At 34.7% G+C, this 23,441-nt stretch overlaps 1 protein-coding gene and 1 pseudogene across 2 annotated transcripts in view; one reads left to right on the plus strand and one right to left on the minus strand.

The window, feature by feature from the left end:
• Window positions 1-23,441, minus strand: part of YWHAE (tyrosine 3-monooxygenase/tryptophan 5-monooxygenase activation protein epsilon) — a 38,978-nt gene that overhangs the window by 9,694 nt on the left and 5,843 nt on the right. For both annotated transcript variants that reach the window (XM_077165462.1, XM_077165463.1), the window contains exon 2: window positions 724-923. In XM_077165462.1, the coding sequence (XP_077021577.1) occupies window positions 724-923 (200 nt within the window). The remainder of the gene's footprint in view (window positions 1-723; window positions 924-23,441) is intronic.
• On the plus strand, window positions 8,068-8,327 carry LOC143685651 (costars family protein ABRACL pseudogene; annotated as a pseudogene).

Here is a 23,441-nt window from a genome sequence, read left to right on the forward strand (position 1 = left end):
AGGGGCAGAGCTAGGATTTGAACTTGGGCAATTAGGCATCAGGACTATAACCATGGTTTGTAAAGGAAAGAGTCAAAATTCAAACCCAGGCAGCTTGCCTCCAGTGCTCACTTTATTACATTTTATTTACCACTATAATGCTCAATAGTAAATCATTTTTGTGGTAGAGATCCAGAGCCAGTTATCAGTATATATATACCTAGGTAAATGTTGTCACTGATCTCTATAGGTAGATGTTGTCACTGATCTCTATATAATACTGAAAATGCACACAAAATACACATACCTTGCTCTCCATTTTCTATTAATTCATGGTGACTATGTTGAAGCTTTCCAAGTTCTTCCCATGGCCTCTGGAACCTCCTTTCCACTGTAAATAATTCTCACATTCTCTCTGCCCCTATAATCTTGTCTTTGTCCTGAGTAAACCTACCTCTTTCCCTGAATAAACTACCACCTCTGGAGCTTTAAGAAGATTTCTACTGTAGGCTTCAGAAAAAAGCCAGAAGTGGGTAAGTTAATAAGACAATACTCAAAAGAAAATTTCAACATTGGATATAAAAATGAAGTCCTTCAATGGAAAGAGAAATGGTATCAAAACAAACTCCATGTATTAAGCAAAAAAGAAAAAAAAGAAAAGAAAAAAAAGAAGAAAGTCAATGCCTATATTTATGAGACACTAATCATTTTTCTTAGAAGACATCTAGAACACAATAATCTCACCATTTGCCGATATTCCCGAATCATTTTTAGTTTGTCTTCTCCTCCCTTGTTTTCTTCTTTCTGTTCAATGCTGCTGATTATTCTCCAGGAGGCTCTTCTGGCTCCAATCACATTTTTATATGCAACAGATAGGAGGTTTCTTTCTTCAACTGTCAACTCCACATCCATCCCTGCTACTTTCTTCATAGATTCCACCATTTCTATTTTTAAAAAAAGGCAAAATAAGACCTTACAAACACATCCCACCACAGTAATTTTTTTCTTTTGCCAAGCTAATGAAAAACAAAGAATTTTAACAAAAAAGAGTACAATTATCAAAATTAACATGAATAAAAAGCCAAGATTGTAAAAGAAACTAAACTAAGAGCCAAGAACCACAGCATAAAAAAAAAAATTAAGATTATAAATTGTATTAACTCAGAAAGACTTCAAAAGAACCTAGTATAATTTAGTATGATTTGGAAGCATCTCTCCCATGTTAAATAAGGGAACTAGGAATGCACAACTATGCATTTTCCAGGAAAAATAACTGAGCTGATAATTTAAGGCAAAGATTTAAAAATTATAGACTCCAAAATGTACTTCTTTACTCAAAAATGCAAAGTCATGGGGGAAAGGGGAATTCATTCATACAGCAAACATATACTGAGCACAAAAACAAAAAAATACTAGTCACAAGCACAAAAATATCTTTAGATGTTTCCATTTCTCCTTTAAAAGGGCCAGACACTGTCCACCTCCTTTAAATCCATTCACCGGTAAAACAATGATTCCTATTTGCTACCACTAGGTGGCAAGCAAATAAAGGGACACAGATATACTCGGGAAATCCTGATCTAAGCAATTACATGGGAATGCAAAGGAAGAAACAAAAACAGCCCAATAAATATTAACTGAATAAATATATTAATGAAAATTATGCGTTTAGGCAAAACTCGATGTCCTATTACCTCATGGCCCTCCAACTTTAATGCTTTAGAAATTTTGGCAATGGGATACAAAAAATCTGTGTTTTAATAAACATCCTATGTACCATACAAATGGTGACAAAACACTGTTTAACAGGTATCCTACATTAAAGGGCGGTCTTCCTAATACGTAACCCCCAGGAAAAGATGTTACAAAAATTATTCCATCAGTACAACCTCTCTCTCTCTCTCTTTAAAGCTCAACTCTGCAAGGAAAATCATTACCCTTCCTGCTATATGGGACATGACATCCAGAAGTGAAAGTCTCTAGCAACATGGGACATAACTCCCAAGGATGAAACTGGCCCTGGCACTATGGGATTGAAAATGCATTCTTGACTAAAAGGGAGAAAATAAATGCAACAAAATATGGCATAAGTGGTTAAAAGAGTGCCAGAGGCTACTCTAATGTAAGCTTCAACTAGATATTGCTAATTGCCATGGTTTGCCAAAACCCAACCAATATCATTCCTGCTAAATATAAGAACATGTAGGGCTATATTTGAGAGTCTACAAGTTTCATACACTAAGTTTACTTTTCAGAAACTAGAACCTCCAGATGGTTCCTAGGCCAGACAAGTTCTGAAGAGGGGTCAGCCTCTCCAGAACATCAACTAGTTCCATCCCTCTTCCCATTTTGTTGACACCCCTTTTCAACATGAAAAGGTTAGAAAGGACATGATCCAAATATCCCTGAAGACTGGAAGAAGGATCAAAGCAGAAGGAGTAGTTATAACAGAGAAAATAGGATTTAACAAATGAGTAAAATATGCCTGCTGAGTCATTAGACTGGTATTTCTTTTAGTCTCCAGTATCTTGGAGCAGCTAGAAGGAAAAATCTGAAATTGTGGAACTATAATCCATACCAAAGTTTGAAAATTTTCTATAACTACTTGTTAAAATGTACTCTGAAATTTATTGCCTTAATATTATATATATTTCACAATAAAAAATGTTTTTAAAAAAACTAAAAGAAGCCCGTGGGGTGGCCAGGGTGGGGGCAGGAAATAGGAAGTTGAGTTAAATTGTACAGTTTCTGTTTGGGACAATGGAAAAGTTTTGGTAATGGATGGTGGTGATGGTAGCATACCATCGTGAATGTAATTAATGGCACTGAATTGTATATTTGAATGTAACTTAAACAGTAAATTTTAGGTTGTGTATATAGGACTAGAATAAAGAATTTTTTAAAATTCATAGAAATATTAAGATGGTAAAAGCTCTTAGAAAACTCTTTAATTTCTTAAAGAGTTAAGTAAGTACTTAACTTTACAACTCAGCAATCCCAGGCCAGGTATTACCCAAAAGAAATGAAAATACATCTTCCCAAAGACTTTTACACGAATGTTCATCAACAACTTAAGTCATAATAGCCAACAGTTGTAAACAACCCAAATGTCTACCAAAGGGGGAATGAATAAACAAATCAAATTGTGGTACAATCATATGCTGGAGTATTACTCAAGAATAAAGAGGAACGAACTATTGATATAAATAAAGCAACAATTATGCACAAAGTTAAACAGATATGGATGAGTCTCAAAAACAATATGCTAAGTGAAAAAAGGCAGAACAAAGGACTGTGAGATTCCATTTATATCAAGTTATAGAAAATGCTAAACAACAAAGACAAAGCAAATCAGTGGCTGCTAAGGCACAGGTTGAGGTACAAAGAAAATTTTTGGAGTAATGGAAATGCTATGCTGTAGTAGTTACATGATCGTGTACTTTCATAAAAAGCCAATGAATTATATACATAAAAGTGGTACATTTTGTAGTGTATAAACTACAATTCAATAAAGCTGATTTTTAAAAATTCAATTCTGAGGCATAAAAAGGTATTACAGTACCTAAGACTAATAACACATTTCAGAAAGTATTCATTTGAAACATAATCCAATTTTTTAAATCACAGTCATTAAACAGGTTAAATTTAGGAGCAATGGAATAAGAGGTTATCATTTCAGGCTTACTCTGTGCTAGTTTATTCTCAAAAACCAACAAACCTAACATACCTCAGAAGTGAATAGATAACTCAAATCTCTGTCTCTTAAAAGAGTAATTCAGAAAGTAACCCAGCTACACTAAAGACAATACCATTACTATTCATTGTGGAAAAGCCAGACACGGCAAAATATCACCAAAAATTTAGCAGTGCTGTATCTCTGGGTATCAAAGCGATAGTCTAGATTCCACTGAGAGCCTCCTATTCAAGTCCATTTAGACAGCAACAAAACAATGCAGAGAATTGTGCAGTACAACTACAGAAGCAGTGGTTAATTGTTTTTAAAATAACAGCTTTATTAATGTGTAATTTAGGTATCATAATTACCCCATTTGAAGTATATACATATTCAGTAAACTTTCATAGATTCACAAGAGTTGTACAATAATCACCACAATCAATTTTAGAACATTTTGATCAATCCAAAACAAAAAGCTGTTACCCATTAGCAGTAGGTCCCCTTTACTCCCAATTCTAGGCAATCACCAATCTACTTTCTGTCTCTATGGATTTGCCTATTGTGGGCATTTCATATAAAAGGAAGCATATACTACATGACCTTTTATGACTGGCTTCTTTCACTTAGCATTAAATTTTCAAGGTTCATCTATGGTGTAGGATCTATCAGCACTTCATTCCTTTTATTGCCAAGTAATATCTCATTCTATTTCATTCCACTACATTTTATTTAACCATTCATCAGCTGATGGACATCAGGGTTGGTTCCACTTTAAGGCTTTTATGAAATGCTGCAATGAACATTAATATACAAGTTTTTGTGTGGACATACGCTTTCAATTCTCCTGGGTATATATCTAGGAATTGAACTGCTGGGTCATATAATACCACTGTTTAACTTTTAGAGAAACTGTCAAATTGGTTTCCACAGGGGCTGCATTATTTTACATTTCTACCAGCAATGTACAAGATTCTAATTTCTCCACATCCTCACCACTTATTTTCTTTTTTAAACAGCCATGCTAGTGGGTGTGAACATGTTTTGGTTTGCATTTCTTTGATAACTAATGATGCTGAACATTTTTTCACCTGCTTATTTACCACTGGTCCTCTCTTCTTTGGAGAAGTATATACTAATAGTTATTTGAGTTGTCTTTTTATCATCAAGTTGTTATCCACTTTTAAAATCCCAAATGATTTCATTTAGCCTCTCACCTTCAGAAATTTCTCCATTCCTTAAAGTATTAGATGAAGGGACAGTAGTAGTGTGAGGAGTCAGAGAGGATTTTCCTAATCCCCCTAAAAAGTTCTACAACCAAAGTTTTGTACAATTTGTACCAACTACAACTATAATGAAATATTCTCATGATAACATTGGTGTTACTCTTAATCCTTTTAAAACCAGCAAAAGAAACATGATCCTAACTGTAATGTATAGTCCAAACTATATGTGAAATCTGATTAATTAAAAACTCTAAACTGACCACACCCTTAAAACCTCTACCACAGTGGATTAACATCAGCCATTATTCACGTAAATTCCTCAACACAACTAGCATTTCATGAAATCATCTTTGCAATATGTATTTATCAATGAGATTTAAGCACTTCTTGGGGGAAGGGATAGAAAGAAAGCTGAAATTTGTTTGCAGTAGGTATGATCATAATTTATGAACCAAATGGACAGCATGGTCAAATCACTATTTGTGGCTGCACAAGCAGTTTGAGGAGTAAAGTTTAGGCAATGAAATAAAATTTCTGGGACTTTAATCGTTTTTGGGCAATGGTTAGCCAACTAGAAATCACTACTGTTGCAGAAATTCTGAAATATAATTCCTGTAAATCAAAGGGCATCTTGATAATCTAATGTATTTGGTCCAGATCATTTTCGCTTCATTGTGTGATAAAGGCTTAGACAGCCATTCCATTAAACTAGCTTGATTCTGGGATATCTTTCTTCTTTGCTACTGGTCTATTCTGCCAGAAAACGAATAAAATGGTTTCCCTCTTGACTTCAAATCAACTTCAGCTTTGTTTTTGGCTTTGTTCTTTGACATATTTACACATTCATTCAACAAACTCATTCACAAATAAAGCACCCTACATCAAGCACTGTTCCAAATGCTCTGCATGTATTAATGTATTTAATTTTCTCAGCAGACGCTGAAGAAGGTACCAGTATTATCCCTCATTTTTTATGCAGAAACTAAATAATCTGAGGGCTAAAAAATTGCTTAAGATGACCAGGTAGGTCAATGGAGTTTAACCCAGGAAACCTGACTCCAGAGGTATGCTTTGATTTAATCACACCTCAAGCGCAAGTATTTGTACAAATTCACTTGTACTGGAATCCCTTTGCTTCTGTAGGAAGTGATGCAAAATCACTGGTTTCATTGACCATATAAGACATAACACCTTAACATGTGAAAATGTGGTTTATTTATCCTTAAACTCATTCCTTCTGCAGAACATTGTCTCCAAAAAGCTTCTGCCAATGCCTAAGAGAGAACAAATTCTGCCATGTCCCTAACATCTCCACATCAACAGTCCAGTAAATGATTTTTCCAAGACTGTCCCTGACAGCTGGTAAAACAAGTCTTGCTAAGTTTAAATAATCCTTTAATCATAGAAAGACAGGGTACAAAATAGAAGAGGTGGCATGTCTCCACCTATCAAAGTGACTACAAATTACTATAAGGTCCAACTCTGCAGTTCCTACTGAGATCCAGAATTAGGAGGGAAGCAAACTGTTCAGAACTAGTCAGGGGAAAAATGAAAAGCTCTTTTACTGGCTGATAGGATTAGCATGCCTCCCACCAAAGCACATAGATCATAACCATTTCTCTCAACATGGAAAAAAATGTTTTCCAGATGTGAAAATATGTAATCTTGATTTTTAAAGACAGGAAACAGAAGCTGCAAGTAATCTGCCTAAAGTCATTCAGCAAATAAATGAATTCAAGCACGAATTCAAACCTAGACAATCAAACTTCAGAGCCTGTGCTCCTCACCACCACTCTCAAGTAGAGTGCTCATTTAAAAAAAAAAAAAATCAATCCAAGAACAGTCACACTGAAGAACAATCACCCCAAGGGAAGAAAAGGGTGCAGCATAGCATCAGACATTGCTTTAAAAAGGTTCTATCACTCAAGATCCTGATGACACAAGTCTAGGTTTACTTTACATAAGGGTTGTCAGCCCTTTTTACCTAAGTGGTTGCTTAGGAAGCCACTCATCCCTCTGGATCAAGCTCAAATACCTCAATCTGTTAAAGCCTTCCTGGACTCTCCAATCCAAGACCACATTTCTCTGTGTTAGAGATCAGTGTTCATCTCCCCATCAATTATTACCTCCCTAAAAGGGTGTGGACTGCGTCTTCATCTCTATATTCCCAGAACTGCACACCACCCAAAGCACAAAAGGTATCCAAATATTTGATGGAAGAATGAAAAGACTAAGACAATCTACTTTAAAAATACTGAGAAATATATTTTGGTGGGCTTGACTGAATATGTCCTAGGTAAATGAATCCTATTTATGGATCCCCTCTAGACAGAGTCAGAAATTCTGTAGTCCCTTCTGGGCAGTTTTAGACCCTGTTTCTGCAGCCTATTTTAACTAATGGAAAATTTAAAAAAAAAAAAAATCTTTAAGACCCCAAGAATCATCCTGAAGAGCTAAGGTCTGTTCACATTAAAATTAAAGGGAAATTTAGTGTAGGTGTCCCCATGTTATCCCACTTGAGCAATATGCCTACAGAGCCAGACTATTTCCAATTAACAAGAGTATGGAATCTACAGAGACTTAGAATATGAACTACTATAAGATCTACCTTGAATCATAAACACTTTTAACACAGAAGCAACAATATTTCTTAATAGAAGGGTCAAGGGATTGGGAAACAGTCATAGAATCTGTATATCCTAGAAATCTTACAGGTTTGTCTGTGGATTATTTTTAAAAAAAGAAGGTGGCATTCAAAAATATAACTATTATAACACTTTTAAAAAATAGAAAAGGAAGGCATATTGTCTAGGGTTATGATCCATCTTTTATATCAAGAAAAGCGCCTGGGAGATGTAAAAACAAAAATGGTGGGGAACCTATCGAAGCAATTCAAAACAGAATAGAAAACTATTATTTTACAAAATGACCAAATCTGATTCCACTCAAGAGCCACTGCTGCTCATTTGGAGTTAGAGTTAAGGAAAAAAACTAGTTCTTTATATCTATTTAAAGGACTAATCTAGGAATAGATTAGGGACCAACGCTTAAAATATACAGAGCTGGCCCTTCCTCCCTCCCCAGCCTTTAGAAGGTAACTGTGGGACTGGAGCTGCTCCCACTTTCCACCCAAAGAAAAACTGAGGTAGCACGGTGAGTCCCCAGGAAGGTGCAGCCAAGCAGCAATGAATGTGGAATCATGAAGTTAACCTCTTAGTGAAATAAATTCAATGCTTGTCTTAAAAAACGCTAATAGAAATTAAATGTGAAATTTAGGATCCTCTTCCAAGATGACAAACGTGCCAACCTCTCTAAAGTACTATAGGAACTCTGAAGCACTAATAGGAACCCTCAAGGCTGTAAAACAAAGGAAGATTGTTACATACCCGGGAGAGCTACTTGTGCAAGGTGTTCATGACGACGTTGGCATCATATTGCTGCAGAATTAATGTGGGTTGCACATACTTGCATACTGTATTATTTTTTTGTTGCTGGTAAACTGGATTATTAAATCAAAGGACAAACAAGAGCATAATTAATGTATTTTTATATAACTTTAAAAAAAAAAGGAGGTTCATATTTTGGAAGTCTCTCCTTTTTTTATATCTTGAAAGAAAATTAATGTATTACTCTGTAAAATAAAAAAACATTATTCTTTCAGGAATCTGATTAGAAAGCAGAGAAAATGAGGCTTTTTTTGATGGGAGTAGCAGACTATTTCATAAACCATTCTTAGACAATTTCGAAAGATATTCACCTTCTGTGAAAACAAGAAACAAGCTGAAGATCAACTCCCACAAAAAATATAATACATATATGCATTTGCAATAAAGACGCAACTATCTTGAAAAAATTTTTTTACAGAGTTTCTACATAGAATGATGGAAATGTTTTGGAACTGGGTGGTGGGGATGGTAGCACAACATCACGAACGTAATAAACAGCACTGAAATACATATCTCAATGTGGTTTAAAAGGGTTAGGTTATATATATGGTACTATAATAAAAAAAATTTTTTTTTAAATCCATGAAACTGGGGTGCAAGAGTAGTTCAGTGGTAGAAGTCTCGTCTGCCATATGGGGGACCTGGATTTGATAACCAGACCATGCACTTCACCCCCCACCCTCAACATTCAACAAATGGCGCTGCAATAACAGGATAGTCACATGGAAAAAAAATGTAACACGACTCCCACCATACAGCAATAAAAAAAAAAAATCCCATGGAACTGCACAAGTTAATTAAACCATGGACCATAATTAAAAATACAATTATAAAAATGTACTCTCATCACTTGCAACAAATATACCACACCAAAGCAACCTGTTAATAGGGTGGTTTATAAGAATCCTGTTATTTTATGCATGATTGTGCTGTACACCCAAAACCTCTCTAATTAAAAACCCATATAAATACACTTCAGGCAGCTTTTTCAATAAATTTTTACTTGAATAATTTTCTCAGAACATTTTTTTCTCCATCAAAAATAAATCTCTCTCAATTTTTGTGTTAAAAATAAAAAGTTGAGCCTGTAAATTCATTGATGGCAGTCAAAGTGTGTGGGCATTAGAAGGTAGCATACTATCCAAGATCATCCATCATGCTGTAGGGGGCTTGGTGAATATGTGGTACTAAGGAACTGGGTGACATGGAGACTGGCTAAGCGGAGGTCAGTTTAACATGCTTCTTCTTCTTATGTACAGAACAAAACCAGGTATTATCCATTATTTATAAAGCAGTACGTTAAATACTCATGTTTTACTTTCCACATCTTCCCCATTAATATTAAAAACTCATTAAGTCTTCTTTCCATCTATCATATACTATTTATTTTGCCATATTTTCTGATATACATCCCATTAAACTTGTGCACAGTATACTAATTTTAACTTTTAGTTTCTATTCTAGCTCAGAATCTTAAATTCTACATAGCAAAAGGGAATGTCCACGATCATTTAAAAAAAAAAAAAAAATCTAAGCTGAGCAAAGTAGCTCTACTTCAAACTTTGTTCCCCTTCTCAATGAAGGAAAAGTTATCTAGATGACAAACATGATGAGGGTGCAATCTTCAGTTGATTTGGAAAGAACTGTTGAAAAGAACGCCTCTAAAGGTTCAAAATGAGACGAGACCTAAAACTTTTCAATAAAATGTCACCATCTTTCCATAATATTCAATTTTCCTTTCTATCTTTATGATGATGATTTAATTTATAGAAATTTTGCAAAGTAACTAAAAACCTGAAAGTAGGGATCAATACAATAAAATGATTCACCATCACAGAAAGCCACTCTGCACTAGAAGAGAATAGCAAGGGGAAAAGCACAAATACTCTGAAGTATTTTCCCAGTTGCTGTATAATTAGAGGCGGAAAAAGGATTTTATCTTCTGATGGTAATGAAGCAAGAACTGAAGAAGGAGTGAAGTGTCAATAGTCCAAATTTTAGGCATGTTCCCATTTCAGAGAAACTGAGTGTTGGGATTCCTATATGGAAAAGAATGACTCTTGCAACATACATAGGAAAAAAACAAGTTTTTTCTGGGATTTAACAGAGTAAAACTAAAGTCTGATGCCTGAGTTGGTTAAGAAATTAAGAGATGACTTCTAGGCATATATACCCAAAAGAACTGAAAGCAGAGACTCAAGTATTTGTATACCAACATTTACAGCAGCATTAGCCACAACAGTCAAAAGACTGAAACAACTCAAGAGCCCACCAACAAATGAACAGATAATAAAATATGGTATTTACACACAAAGGACTATCACACACCAGTAAAAAGTAATGGAATTCTGACACATGCTAAAAAAAATGGATAAACCATTATTAAGACACCATGTTAAGTGAAATGAGCTAGACACAAAAGGAGAGATACCATATGATGGCACATGAAATAACCAGACTAAGCAAATTCAGACACAGTAGACTGCAGAATACTGGTGGAGGAGTGGGAGTAGAAAGTTAACATTTAGTGGGTAAAGAGTTTCTGTACAGGGTGAAGGAAAAGTTTTACTATGGATGGTGGTGACTGGTAGCACAACATTGTGAATGTAATTAACACCAATGAATTGTATACTTGAAAGTGGTAAGATGGGAATTATGTCATATATATGTTGCCATAAAAATCTTACAAAAGAAACAACCAAAAAATGGAAATTAAGGGATGAAAAGGAAAATCTCCGCCAGAGAATCAGCCTGCACATTACAGGAAGATGGAGGGGAAAAGTGTTAAGAACATTCTCTTTCACGATTCTTTCATATTCTGAGGCATGAAAATAAAAATGTCCTTCTTCATACGGCATGTACATATTTAAACTGCAAGCTGGAAAGGATTATTTTACACATGTTTAGAGAAACTGGGACATGATTTTGAAACAGTTCTGCTTCCCTTAAATCTGGATGGCAGAGGAGCCGCAATGTGTTCTATGTAGCATCTCAAAATTAAGAGTACAAGTGAGACACTATGGTTTTAAACCTTTCTAAAGAATCAATAACCCTGAACTGCAATGGATAAATCTGCATTCCAAAAGGATCAGTTAGGTGTGTATGGAACTAAATTACTCCCAAAATCTCAGTGGTTTGACACAACAATTTCTCACTTACATGTCTAATTGAGGGTCTACCATTTGGTATCTGAGGATTCCTGGTCAAGAAGAAGAGACAGAAAAATCAGGAAAGGGGTTACACACCTAACTTCTGTTCACATTTCATTAGTCAAAACTAGTCACATGACCCTGCCACCTAACTAAAAGAAGCTGGGGAAGGGAGAAGCACTACAAATTATTCAATATACTAAAAAAGTCAACTAAACCACACTTTTTAAAGGCTGTCAAGTTAGATGGGATATCATTTAAAAGGGCAGAGATATAGATATAAAGCATCAGTAATTAATGTGCAGTAAATCTTGGCTAATGAGTTCAACTGCTTTTAGTGTATCTGACAAAAGCATGCAAATTTGCTGGGAAAATAATTTCAAAGCACTACCTTAAATTCTAAAAGGAATTTCCATGTGGGCTTTTATTTAAAAAGGAGTAGCCTAAGAAAACCTTTGGTGTGATCTGCAAAAGAGAAGCAGTCTTCAAATGGTCTTTTCATCTGCTAAAATCAGTAAAGCCATTTCTGTAGAAAGTTACATATGTGTTCAGGTATTGTGTTGCTTTCAGATGATATGCTGAAGCTTAGACAACCTAAGGAATGAATGAAATAAATATCAACTAGGCAAAATTTTGACAAGCATTAAACATAATCAATTCATAGATAATGCAATGACAAATCAATATTCTTCCCTATGAATTCCTAAGAAGAAAAACCAATTATCTTGGTACTTTAAACATTTAGAAAATGCAGACAGGGCCAATCTTTTTCTCAAGAAAGTACCATGCACCATACCTTCTCTATCAACACTCACAAATATTGTTTGAATCATCACATCTGTACCCTAAGGTATGGGAAAAAATTTTAGTTGGCCTTTTTTAGTGGCAGGTATTATAAGTTAACCATGAAAGGAATTCACCATGACCCCAATGAAACACTTGATTTTTGATAGAGCTGCACGCTAATGCCTCACTCAGATTTACCCAACTACAAAACAGTCTCACCTGGCTAAACTGATGTCAATTGGTAGTTTTAACATTAAACTTTTGTCAAACTTGGTAATTTTATCATAATAAGTAATCCAGCTACTTCCAGCTTCTCAAAATTTATGATGCTAAAGTATATCACTTTAAAAGGGTGATTACTTGCACTGATGTTTGTATGCTTTCTCAAATCACTTACAAGCTCTATAGGACACTAAGCCACAACTTAAGACTTGATTCAAAACTACAACTCAATCTATTAAAAAAAATTTTTAATTCTAATAGAAAATAATGTGAAAAAGATCTCAGGATGCAATAAAAATCTGAAGTTTGCTGCCTGAAGAGTCTTAATGTCATACACTTTCTAAGGAGAAAAAAAAATGCTATCTTAGTAATCACCAGAATAGCTGCGCTTAACTAAAACCAGCAAACATTTATGACATCGATCTTAAAGGAGGTTGTTAAGAGGCCTAAAGGAAGGACTATTTAAAGTAAACAGTTTGGTAAGATTTGAGAATGGAAACACTCCTTGGATTTGTTTTTCTTTAAGCAAAACTTTTAAATAGGTTAATAATTGACAGGTAAGTACAATTTGTGTTGAGTACTATGAAAGAAACAAACAGGATAATGTTAACAGAAAATAATGAAAGGTCTGAGAAACCTCTCTGAAGAGGTCCTACTCTATTCTAGCAACACTTCCACTACTTTTATCACATCTACATACCACTTGTACTCTCATTTATTAGGTGGAACAAATAGCATACCAAACACACTGTGGTAGCAAAACACCACCTTTATATAGCCAGAAAGATTCAGACTCGATTTTCATTCCGGCTTCTTACTTAGATGCTATTTGTTCTAGTTTGCTAGCTGCCGGAATGCAACACACCAGAGGCAGATCAACTTTTAATAAAAGGGGATTTATTTTGTTAGTTCTCCAGAGGAAAGGCAGTTTTCAACTGACGTTCTTTCTTACGTGGGAAGGCACAGGACAACCTCTGCTGGCCTTCTCTCCAGGCCTCTGGGTTCCAACAACTTTCCCAGGGGTGATTCTTTTCTGCATCTCCAAAGGCCTGGGCTGAGCTGCAAGGGCTGAGCTGAGGTATGCCAAGCTGCTTGGGCTGTGCTACGTTGCGCTCCTTTCATTTAAGCACCAGCCAATTAAGTCAAACATCATTCATTGCAGCAGGCACGCCAATTGCAGATGTAATCAGCAACAGATGAGGTTCACATACCATTGGCTCATGTCCACAGCAACAGAAATAGGCACGTTCACCTGGCCAAGCTGACAACTGAATCTAACTACCACACTATTTGAACTCAAAGGTGCCAGTGAACCTCTCTGAGCTTACATCCTCACCTATAACATGGGGAAAATGATACCAACTTCTCACTGGGCTTTGAGAATTAAAATGAAAGTGCATAGTAAATCGCCTGGCGTGTAACAGGAATTCAATATGATAAATTCCTTCTCTTTGCCTGCTTTCCTTCTAAGATTTGGGAGTGGGGGGTGGGAGACAGGAACCCACAAGGACAATGTGTTTGATACAGTAATGTGCCATAAACAGAACACAGAGCCTAGAATGTTAAGTCCTTTAAAATAAGGCCTTTCATATAATCTTGCTCCATTTTTCCTTTCTAACCCAAATCTTCCATTCTTAGGCCTCATATGCTTAATCTCATTCTCCGTGCCTTTGATAATTTAGCAGAAACTTCTCTACACCATCCAAACACTATCCATTCCAAGCAATGTCCCATCTTCAACTGAAGTTTTCCCTGACAACTACAGCCCACAAATTCCCCTATTTTAAAAAAGACTATGAACTCCTTTTATTAGGTATTCACAGGGGAAGTTATTCCCAAGACACCATAAGCACATGGAACCATGAACAGGGAGTGACATCTTGTTGGTTTGTACAAGTTGGTGTGATGTCCTGATACATCACAGAGTAATCTGGGCAGAAAACAAAAAAAATTACTTGTAAAGTCTCCTTGAGGGACTAGAAGAAAATATAGAAATATTAAACTTCCTTACCAGGGGAATTCCTGATATTCTCACAAGCAGTGGGGAGAAGCTAAGCCTACTTATAATTAGGTCTAAGAGTCACCAGCAGAGAACCTCTTTTGTTACTCAGATGTGGCATCCCTAGTCAGCTCTGCAAGTAAACTCACTGCCCTCCCCCCACCATCCCAACCCCCGACATGGGACATGACTCCCAGGGGTATTATCTCTGGCAACTCCAAGGGCATGAGCCTGGACCTGGCATCATGGGATTGAGAAAGGCTTCTTGACCAAAAAAAGGGAAAGGAAACGAAACAAAGTTTCAGTGGCTGAGAGATTTCAAATACAGTCAAGAGATCATGCTGGAGGTTATTCTTATGCAGTATATAGATATCACTTTTTAGCTTTTAGTTTATTAGAACAGCTAGAAGGAAATACCCAAAACTGCTGAACTGTAATCCAGCAGCCTTGATTCATGAAAATGATTATATAACTATATAGCTTTTAAGGTGTGACCATGTAATTACGAAAACCTTGTGACTGGCACACCCTTCACCCAGTGTATGGACAGATGACAAAGAAAATAAAGACAACAAATAAATAACAGGGGGTATGGGAAATTTTAAATGTTCTTTTTTATTTTATTTTTATTCACATTTTTATTTTCTCGGGGTAGTGAAAATGTTCAAAAATGGATCGTGGTGAGATTTTGTTGGTTTGTCCAGAGTGATACCTCGATAAATCCCAGAGTGATTTGAACAGTGAATAAAAAAGTATTTGCAAAGTCCCCTTCGGGGAATGGTGAGAACAGGGAAAAACTCAAATTCCTCAAGTTGAATTCTTGATATTCTTACAAGCAGTGTGGACAACCAAAGCTATAGGCTGAGCCCCCAGTCTTGGGGTTTGTTCTTACGAAACTTAACCCCACAAAGGATAGGTCAAGCCTACTTAAAATTTAGGCCTAACAGTCACCCCCAAGAGTGCCTCTTTTGTTGCTCAGATGTGGCCTCTCTCTCCAGCCAACACAACGAAGCAAACTCACCACCCTCCCCATCTACTTGGAACATGACTCTTAGGGGTGTGGACCTTCCTGGCAACGTGGGACAGAAATCCTGGAATGAGTTGAGACTCCACATCAAGGGATTGAGAAAATCTTCTCGAGCAGGGAGGGGAAGAGTGAAATGAGACAAAGTGCAAATGGCTAAGAGATTCCAAACAGAGTCGAGAGGTTATCCTGGAGTTTATTCTTACGCATTAAGTAGATATCACCGTGTTATTCAAGATGTAATGGAGAGGCTGGAGGAAACTGCCTGAAAATGCAGAGCTGTGTTCCAGTAGCCATGTTTCTTGAAGATGATTGTATAATGATATAGCTCTCACAATGAGACTTTGATTGTGAAAACCTTGTGTCTGATGCTCCTTTTCTCTACCTTTTCAACAGACAAGTAGAATATATGGAACAAAAACAATAGGGGGAACAAATGTTAAAATAAATTTAGACTGAAATGCTAGTGATCAATGAAACGAAGGGGTAAGGGGTATGGTATGTATTAATTTTTTTGTTTTTGTTTTATTTCTTATTCCGAATAGATGAAAATGTTCCAAGAAAGGAACATGATGATGAATATGCAACTATGTGATGATATTGTGAATTACTGATTATATATGTAGAATGGAATGATCAAAGTAGGAATGTTTGCATTTATTTGGTGTTTTCTTTGGTATTTAAAAAAAATAAAATAAAGTGGATTGTGGTGATGAATGCACAATTATGATGATACTGTCAACCGCTGATTGTACACTCTGGATTATAGACTGTGAATATATAATATAACCTCAATAAAACTGCATTTTTAAAATTCACATTTTGCTGAGGGAAAAAGGCAAGTTGCAGAGTAATACGTGTAAAACCCTATTTTCTACCAAAAAAATGAAACAAAACAAAAAAACCTGTACATATTCACATCATTTCTTCCAAGAACCATTTTTTTTCCACTACTTATCATATCTGAAGTCTAAATTCTTCTTAAAATCAATATGGGTAATGGTGCAATTGTCAGCATTTTTCTTTATAAGTGTTAGGTAAAATGGTAATGCATCTCTTATCAATGAATTATGAGACAATAAAATAAGGTATATTTTTGTGTTTATACACACCATCAGCACTTGTTCAAAGAAAAAGTTCTAGAAGAGTCAAACCAATAATAACAGCTTTAAATATTTACTTCATAACTGGATTTGACTTTTTACATTTAATTTTTATAGTTAAAAAAAATCAACCATCAGTGGGAAAATTCCAATTCATACTTTAACGAAAGTTTAAGAGTATTAAGATACACATATTTTTATAGTTTACAAATTAAAGTTGTTGATACTATAAACTGATAAAATCCTTTTGGAAAACAATTGGACCACACATGTCAAAAGCTTTATATTCATTCACTCTGACCAGTAACTCTTACTTATCAAAACCTCTCCTAAGAATACTGTCTTCTCTGTTAACGAACGAATATGACTGCTAAATCATTATATTGGTATTTCTGTTGGTCTCAGTGTCTTGGAGCTGCTAGAAGGAAAAATGAAAAATTGTGGAACTGTAACCAATACCAAACTTTAAAATCTGTTCTGTATCTACTTGATAAAATGTACTTGGAAACTTACTGCTTTTTTGTATATATGTTATATTTCACAATAAGAAAACTCTCCTAAGCAAATAAACTCAAATTACAGAAAAATTATATACATCCATATATAAATATTTCATTACAGGATTACATATACTAACCCAAAACTCAAAAGTAGTTTGTTATTGGATATTAATCCAATAAAAATGTTTATATGCAGTTCATGATATAAGAAATGTTTGCTACAAAATTAAATTTGATATACATATATAAATACAATGAAACCATTAAAAAAACCTTTTGCGTAGAAAATACTAGATAATACTAGCAATTTTCTTCCCAGGCCTTTTTAATTTTTAAAAATTTTCCCATTTGTAAACAGCTTTATATTGAAAAAAATACAAAAAATATACAAGATACTTTAACTGGAAAACAACAAAGTTGACTTTAATACAACATAACTAGCTACCATTTTTACAAATAATTGTTTTACTAATAAAAGGTAAATAAACACATGACCAATTCATACAAGTATCTGTGAATTTTTAAAAATCAGTTTCAGACTCCTTTTTTTAGTTTCAAAAATTTGGATGACATCAATAAAGAATATGATACAAAAAAGGTATATTTTAATTCCCAAACACATCATCTTGATTAATGAGGTAAATGTACTTGCTAATCTATCCAGACACAGACTTGAGGATCTCTAAAAAAGGTGTAAATCAAATACTTTCCTAATTATCTTCAAAGTCATGCAGCAAAAAGAGACTCTAAACAGAATACTATTAATGTCACAAAATTCTTTGTTTTTAAAAATGAAGAAAACTGGGAATACTACCACAATATGAAAAAAGGATAAATGGTAAACACAAAATAAGTAAAGAAATGCTGGAAACAGTACAATGAAATGAAGAAGGCAGAAGTCAAGGAAGTCATAAAAAAATAGCTGCAACAGTACAAATAAAGGATGAAGGCATATGGACCAGGTTAATGGTATCATATTAATTGTTAAGGGAAGAGAAAAAGGCCAAGGTACCTTTGTCGTTATTCCCCTAACCCCACAAACTACATGCCTGAAAAAGGTTACCTAAGTAGATACTTAAAAGTGGTTAAAATGCCTGAAATTAAAGTATAATTGTTAGGATTCAGGCTCATAAAATATGTAATTAAAATCTATACTTTAGTGCTACAATCAAAGTCTCACTTATTTTTGGTTATTTTTCAAGCCAGAAAGTAAGTGAATGAAAAACTGCTTTTTGTGCACTTTTAATTGCAGATGCTGAGAACTATTAGGATGAGCATTTTAATTTTCTCTTCAAAGCTGAAACTTCAATGTTGCTGCAGTGATGGGAAGTGGACTGACTGTCCCATACGGACACACCTAAAGTCTGATTCTACGATTGTTTAGGGGAATTTTGCACACTGTTCCCTTCTGATCGCCTCATCTCTACAACACACCTAGACACTTAGCTTCCCCAATCTGTGAGTATATTATTCAGAGTGTACTAAAGTTCTAGATGCAAGCAGTGGGGCTACTTGTAGAACTCAGAATGCCTGAATGAACAAAGTGCTTTCTACACTGAGCTGCAGCATCATTGTAGAAAATACTACAAGCCTTGTCTCTCTCTATTCACTTTCCACCCATCTCTCCCTCTTTTCATCAAGATGAAGCCTATTAGGTAAGAAATTTTAAGGGTTCTAACAAAATATTATGATTTTAAGCTTAGAAATAAACCTGGAGTTTTCTTGCTATCCCTTTTATTATAGGTATTTAATGTATATTTTAATGATTGTAGAACCTGAATTGTTCTAGAATGTGAATGGCTTGCCTTGTTTTATTCCTTTGGGTTTTTGTTTTGTGAGGATCTCCTGTGAGTTCTCTTTTTAGAACTTAGTATCGTGTGGTTATTTCCTTGATTTTAGTGAAAAATATTAGAGTATTTTATATGCCAGTATCTAATCTAAACTACAAGTATTAAATAAGTATATCTTTTATATTTAGCACAGGTACCAAAACCAAAAGATACTTCTTAGTTTTGGCGGGTTGAGAAGTAGTTTTCTGCTGCGTATTATGGAAGTTACAGACTTGAAAAGCATAACTGAACCAGAATTTGGATTACAAAAGTAAACTTCCTATTTTTTTATTTAGGTATAAGAAAACATGATGAGAACCTCATGCTTAGAATGTAGCATTAGTAACAGAGGGTAACTACACTGCAAGACCTAAAAGGTTTGTACATATGACACTATCCCTTTGTTGGTGGGAGCAGGGTTTAAAGTTATACATACAGGAGACATAGAACAGTTAACAGTAAAGTCCTATATGTATGCTTTAACTTCCATGATAGTTATTATTTTGTAGAGACATCTATAGAGTTATTATTTTTATTATATTTATGTATAAGGTTGACTTTCTGAAACAAATAAGCCAAAAATTCTTTTTGGAAAAAAAAGGGGTTAAAATGGAAAATGTTTTATATATTTTTTTTTTCACAATTTTTTAAAAGTTGCCTATAGAGAAAGTACATAAAGAAAAAATAGAGGGCCATACTGCTATGACTATCAATTAAGTTCCTAGAGCTTCTTTCCCTATCTAGCCCTTTATAAAGCTTTAGTTTCATATATCAAGGAGTTATAGTAATATTTTTCTTCTGCTCTCCACTGTTTAGTTTCTCTGTTCCTTTATTAAATATAGAATAACATTTGAACATATCCAATGACCATGTGAAAAAGCTAGGGAAATGAGGAATTAAGTCAAGGGCTTGATTCAATTTCAAAGCCAGAAACAAAGAATCAAAAACAAAGGGGAAGAGGAAAGGTCAATATTCTTTAAATAAATATAAAATACTAAGAAATTTTCCACATTACAGAACGGGATTCTACCAGTTACAGTTAAAGAAGCATATTATTACAATCAAATAAACCCAGACATTTCTTTACAACTATATTTACCAATTGTGAAGTATACCACTAAAACCAAGTCTCTTCTAAAAAGAAAACAGAGATAGTGGCCTTTTCCATTCTTTGATGATGTTGGCAACTAGCAAAAGGGTAAATTCCATTCATTTTCTTTGAAAACAAAATAGTATTTCATGTACCACTTTTCTCCAAAAGTATCAAAGTTTTTGGGGTCCCTACATTGCAGTTCCAGAGAGAGCTATACAACATGACATGTGGCCCTGAAATTATTGCATTAAAAGAACCGCAAGAATAGCAAAACTTGAATGAATCCATCTTCTGATAAAAAAAAAAAAGGCAGAAGACAGACTCAGAGAGTGTAAACAGACATCAATTTAGGTAAGTACAAAAAGTAAAACCTACCTTAGGGAGAAAGTGTGTGTGTATAGTCCTCAATGATCCTGGTGCTTCCAAAAGGCCTTGATATATTTTTGTAGTTAGTGAAGCCTTACCTTCTAAGCCCTCCCAACCATCACTTATTAGGTCGAACCATATGAAATGACTTTTTTTAAGGTAAAAAATGATTGAAATTGGCGATTTCAACAATATTACCTCATTCAACACAAGTAGGAACATGAACAAAAACTTAGAAAATGGGAGTTTCTCTATTAATTGGACCAGTAGATAATTTGGCTGGAGTAGAACCCAAAGTTGCTGTCTCAATCCACAACTTAACAGATTCTGTTTCACAGCCTTTTACCCTTGTCACTATTCTTGATGCTGGTAACAAGTATAATAAGCTTCAGCCTATAAACTCATCATACAAAACATCATTCAGAAAAGAGCTTTCTCATCATACAGATGAGAACATAGGCCCTGAGAGATTAAGCAACATGTCCAAAGGGAAAATAGTTTAGAAGTAGTATCCTGACTAAACAGAGTACCCCTTCCACCAACGTAGTAACTCCTGGCCCAGTGCTCATTCCAACGCCTCTCCATTGGAAAATATATCCAATTTCCAAACCTTCACATATAAAAGATAATGGTTTTATTATTTATTACTCGACAGAAAGAAATTAAGTCAAAAGACTGACAAAAGTAATTTTTAAATCACAAAATTAAAATCTAAGAAACACAGGGAATGGGGAGTTGTTGCTTAATGGGTAAGGAGGGTTTGTATGGGATGGTGAAAAAAGTTTTGGTAATAGATGGTAGTAATGGTTATACAACATTGTGAACATAATGCCACTGAATTATACACTTAAAATGGTTCGAATAGCTACATTTTAAGGAACAGAGCTGCATATATACATAAATATATATATATAAATAAGGAATAGAGCTGCAAGCAGTTTGGATTGCTATTTACTGTTCACAACATACACAATGAACAAGGAAGTTGAGGAGCAGGGGCTTTGGAGTAAAATAGTTGGCTAACTCCTAGTAATGTTATCTATTTGTTGCAATCTTTCCAAAAGTACTTAACCCTGATCTGTAGTGGGATAGTACCTACTCTGCAGATCTGGGGTAAGCAAGAGACTGAAAAACATTTAGCATCGTACCTTGACACAGTGTTTAATAACCGGATCACATTATTGTTATAGGATTTTATTATCACAAAGTCAAAGAAAATAATTAACATTTTAAAGAACTTTTCAATTTTTTGGTATACCACTTTATACCAGCAGTCAACAAAAAGGCACTTGGCTTTTCTAGTCATATTTGGGATGGAACAGAGACCAGCACCAGCAGCAGATATAGTGCCCTACATGTAGCAAACACCACTTGTTGTTAATGACTAATTCAAATTAATTCAATTACACACACTAACAGAACGGTAAGTCTAAAAGCATTTATATACTAAAATATAAGCTCCTTGAAGAAACTGCTCGTCTATTTTGTTCTTGATTAGTGCCTAGTACCTAAGTGACACTCATTCTATTTTTGAAACAGTCTTATTGTAAAACACATATGCAGAAAACTGATAGATTTCAAAATACATTTTAACAAGTAGTTAAAGAACAAACTTCAAAGTACGTATGGGTTACAGTTCCACAATTACAGGTATTTCCTTCTAGTTGCTCTAAGACACTGGAGATTAAAAAGAAATATCAATATAACGATTCAGTAGTCATACTCATTTATTAAATCCTAGCTTCTCTGTTACAACTCCTCCTCACATTCAATCCTTCTCTCAATCTTTAGAAATATTTGGGCAATGACCATTTTAATTTCTTCATGTTGAGAAGGGGTGTCAACATTATGGGGTAGGGGGATGCAATCAGTTGACTTTCTTGAAGAGACTGGTAGGAACACAATCTGTTTTTATAAAATGATTTTGAAATTTATTTTACTACTTTGACTAGAAAGCTTTTTAAAACACAATAATCTTGATAATAAAATATGTACCAGCCTAAGCAGAGGTGTGTGCCTCTCCTCACTTTACTCATACCGTCCCTAGAAAGACTATGAAAAAAATTGTTTAGCCTTCTAAAAACTTTTAAATTTACTTCTCAATTAGTTTCTGATAGGTTAAAAAAAAAATCCAGATATTTTGACTGCAGAAAAGTATCTCTCCCATCAATCTCAATACCAGAGGGAAAAGAAATCTTACTCCATCAAAAAAAGAACCTTTTTCTCCTCTTGGCATTTAAGAAACTACTCCCCTGGGCAGCCATGTGCCTGATGACAGGAAAATCAAGGGGTAAAGCTCTAGCAGAAGTAAAGATGGAAAGTAAGAAGCTGGAGAAGGAGATGATCCACATCACTGAAGTATGGGAAAAAGAAGGAAAGAGATCAAAGTTTAAACCTTTTTCCACAGTTTTTGTGGAATTACAGAAGACAGTTGAACAAAAACCATTAAAATTTTGTTTGGGAACATATGAAAAGAAAGTGTCTAGAAATGACACTTGCACTAAATATAGGTTAGGAAAAGTATAATACTATCCACTTACATTATTAATTTGACTTATCTTAAGTCTTCGAACAGCTAAGAAACCCTCATCTTCCCATAGAAAGAAATGCTCAGCACTTTCTATACAAATACATTTTGAAGTTTAAAAAAAAAGCCCATTTTATGTAGAAAAATGTTTCATATTAATGAATACCTTCTGAAAACCCTAGAAAAACAAAGTCATAACTGTCATAAGATAGTAAGAATGTTTTCTGGTTAAAGAGCAAATGATTTCAATATGTATTAGTAATCCCATTATAATTTTTTTGCTAACTTAAGTTACGGTTTAATCTATTTTGATTGAACAATTAATTAATGTCAAATTCTTAAGTAGAACACAACAATTCACAACACAATGGCGTTTACAACAATCATTCTAAGGCCCTACAAACTTCTCAAATGGCTATTAGGGATTAAGTAATACCAATCAGTAGCTTCCTATTAAGCAGAAGCTACCTAGTCACTGCCCAAGACTTCCTAAACCTTTAGATTCCCATCTCACAAAAC

Source organism: Tamandua tetradactyla, chromosome 6, assembly GCF_023851605.1.
Source record: "Tamandua tetradactyla isolate mTamTet1 chromosome 6, mTamTet1.pri, whole genome shotgun sequence".
Lineage (NCBI taxonomy): Eukaryota > Metazoa > Chordata > Mammalia > Pilosa > Myrmecophagidae > Tamandua > Tamandua tetradactyla.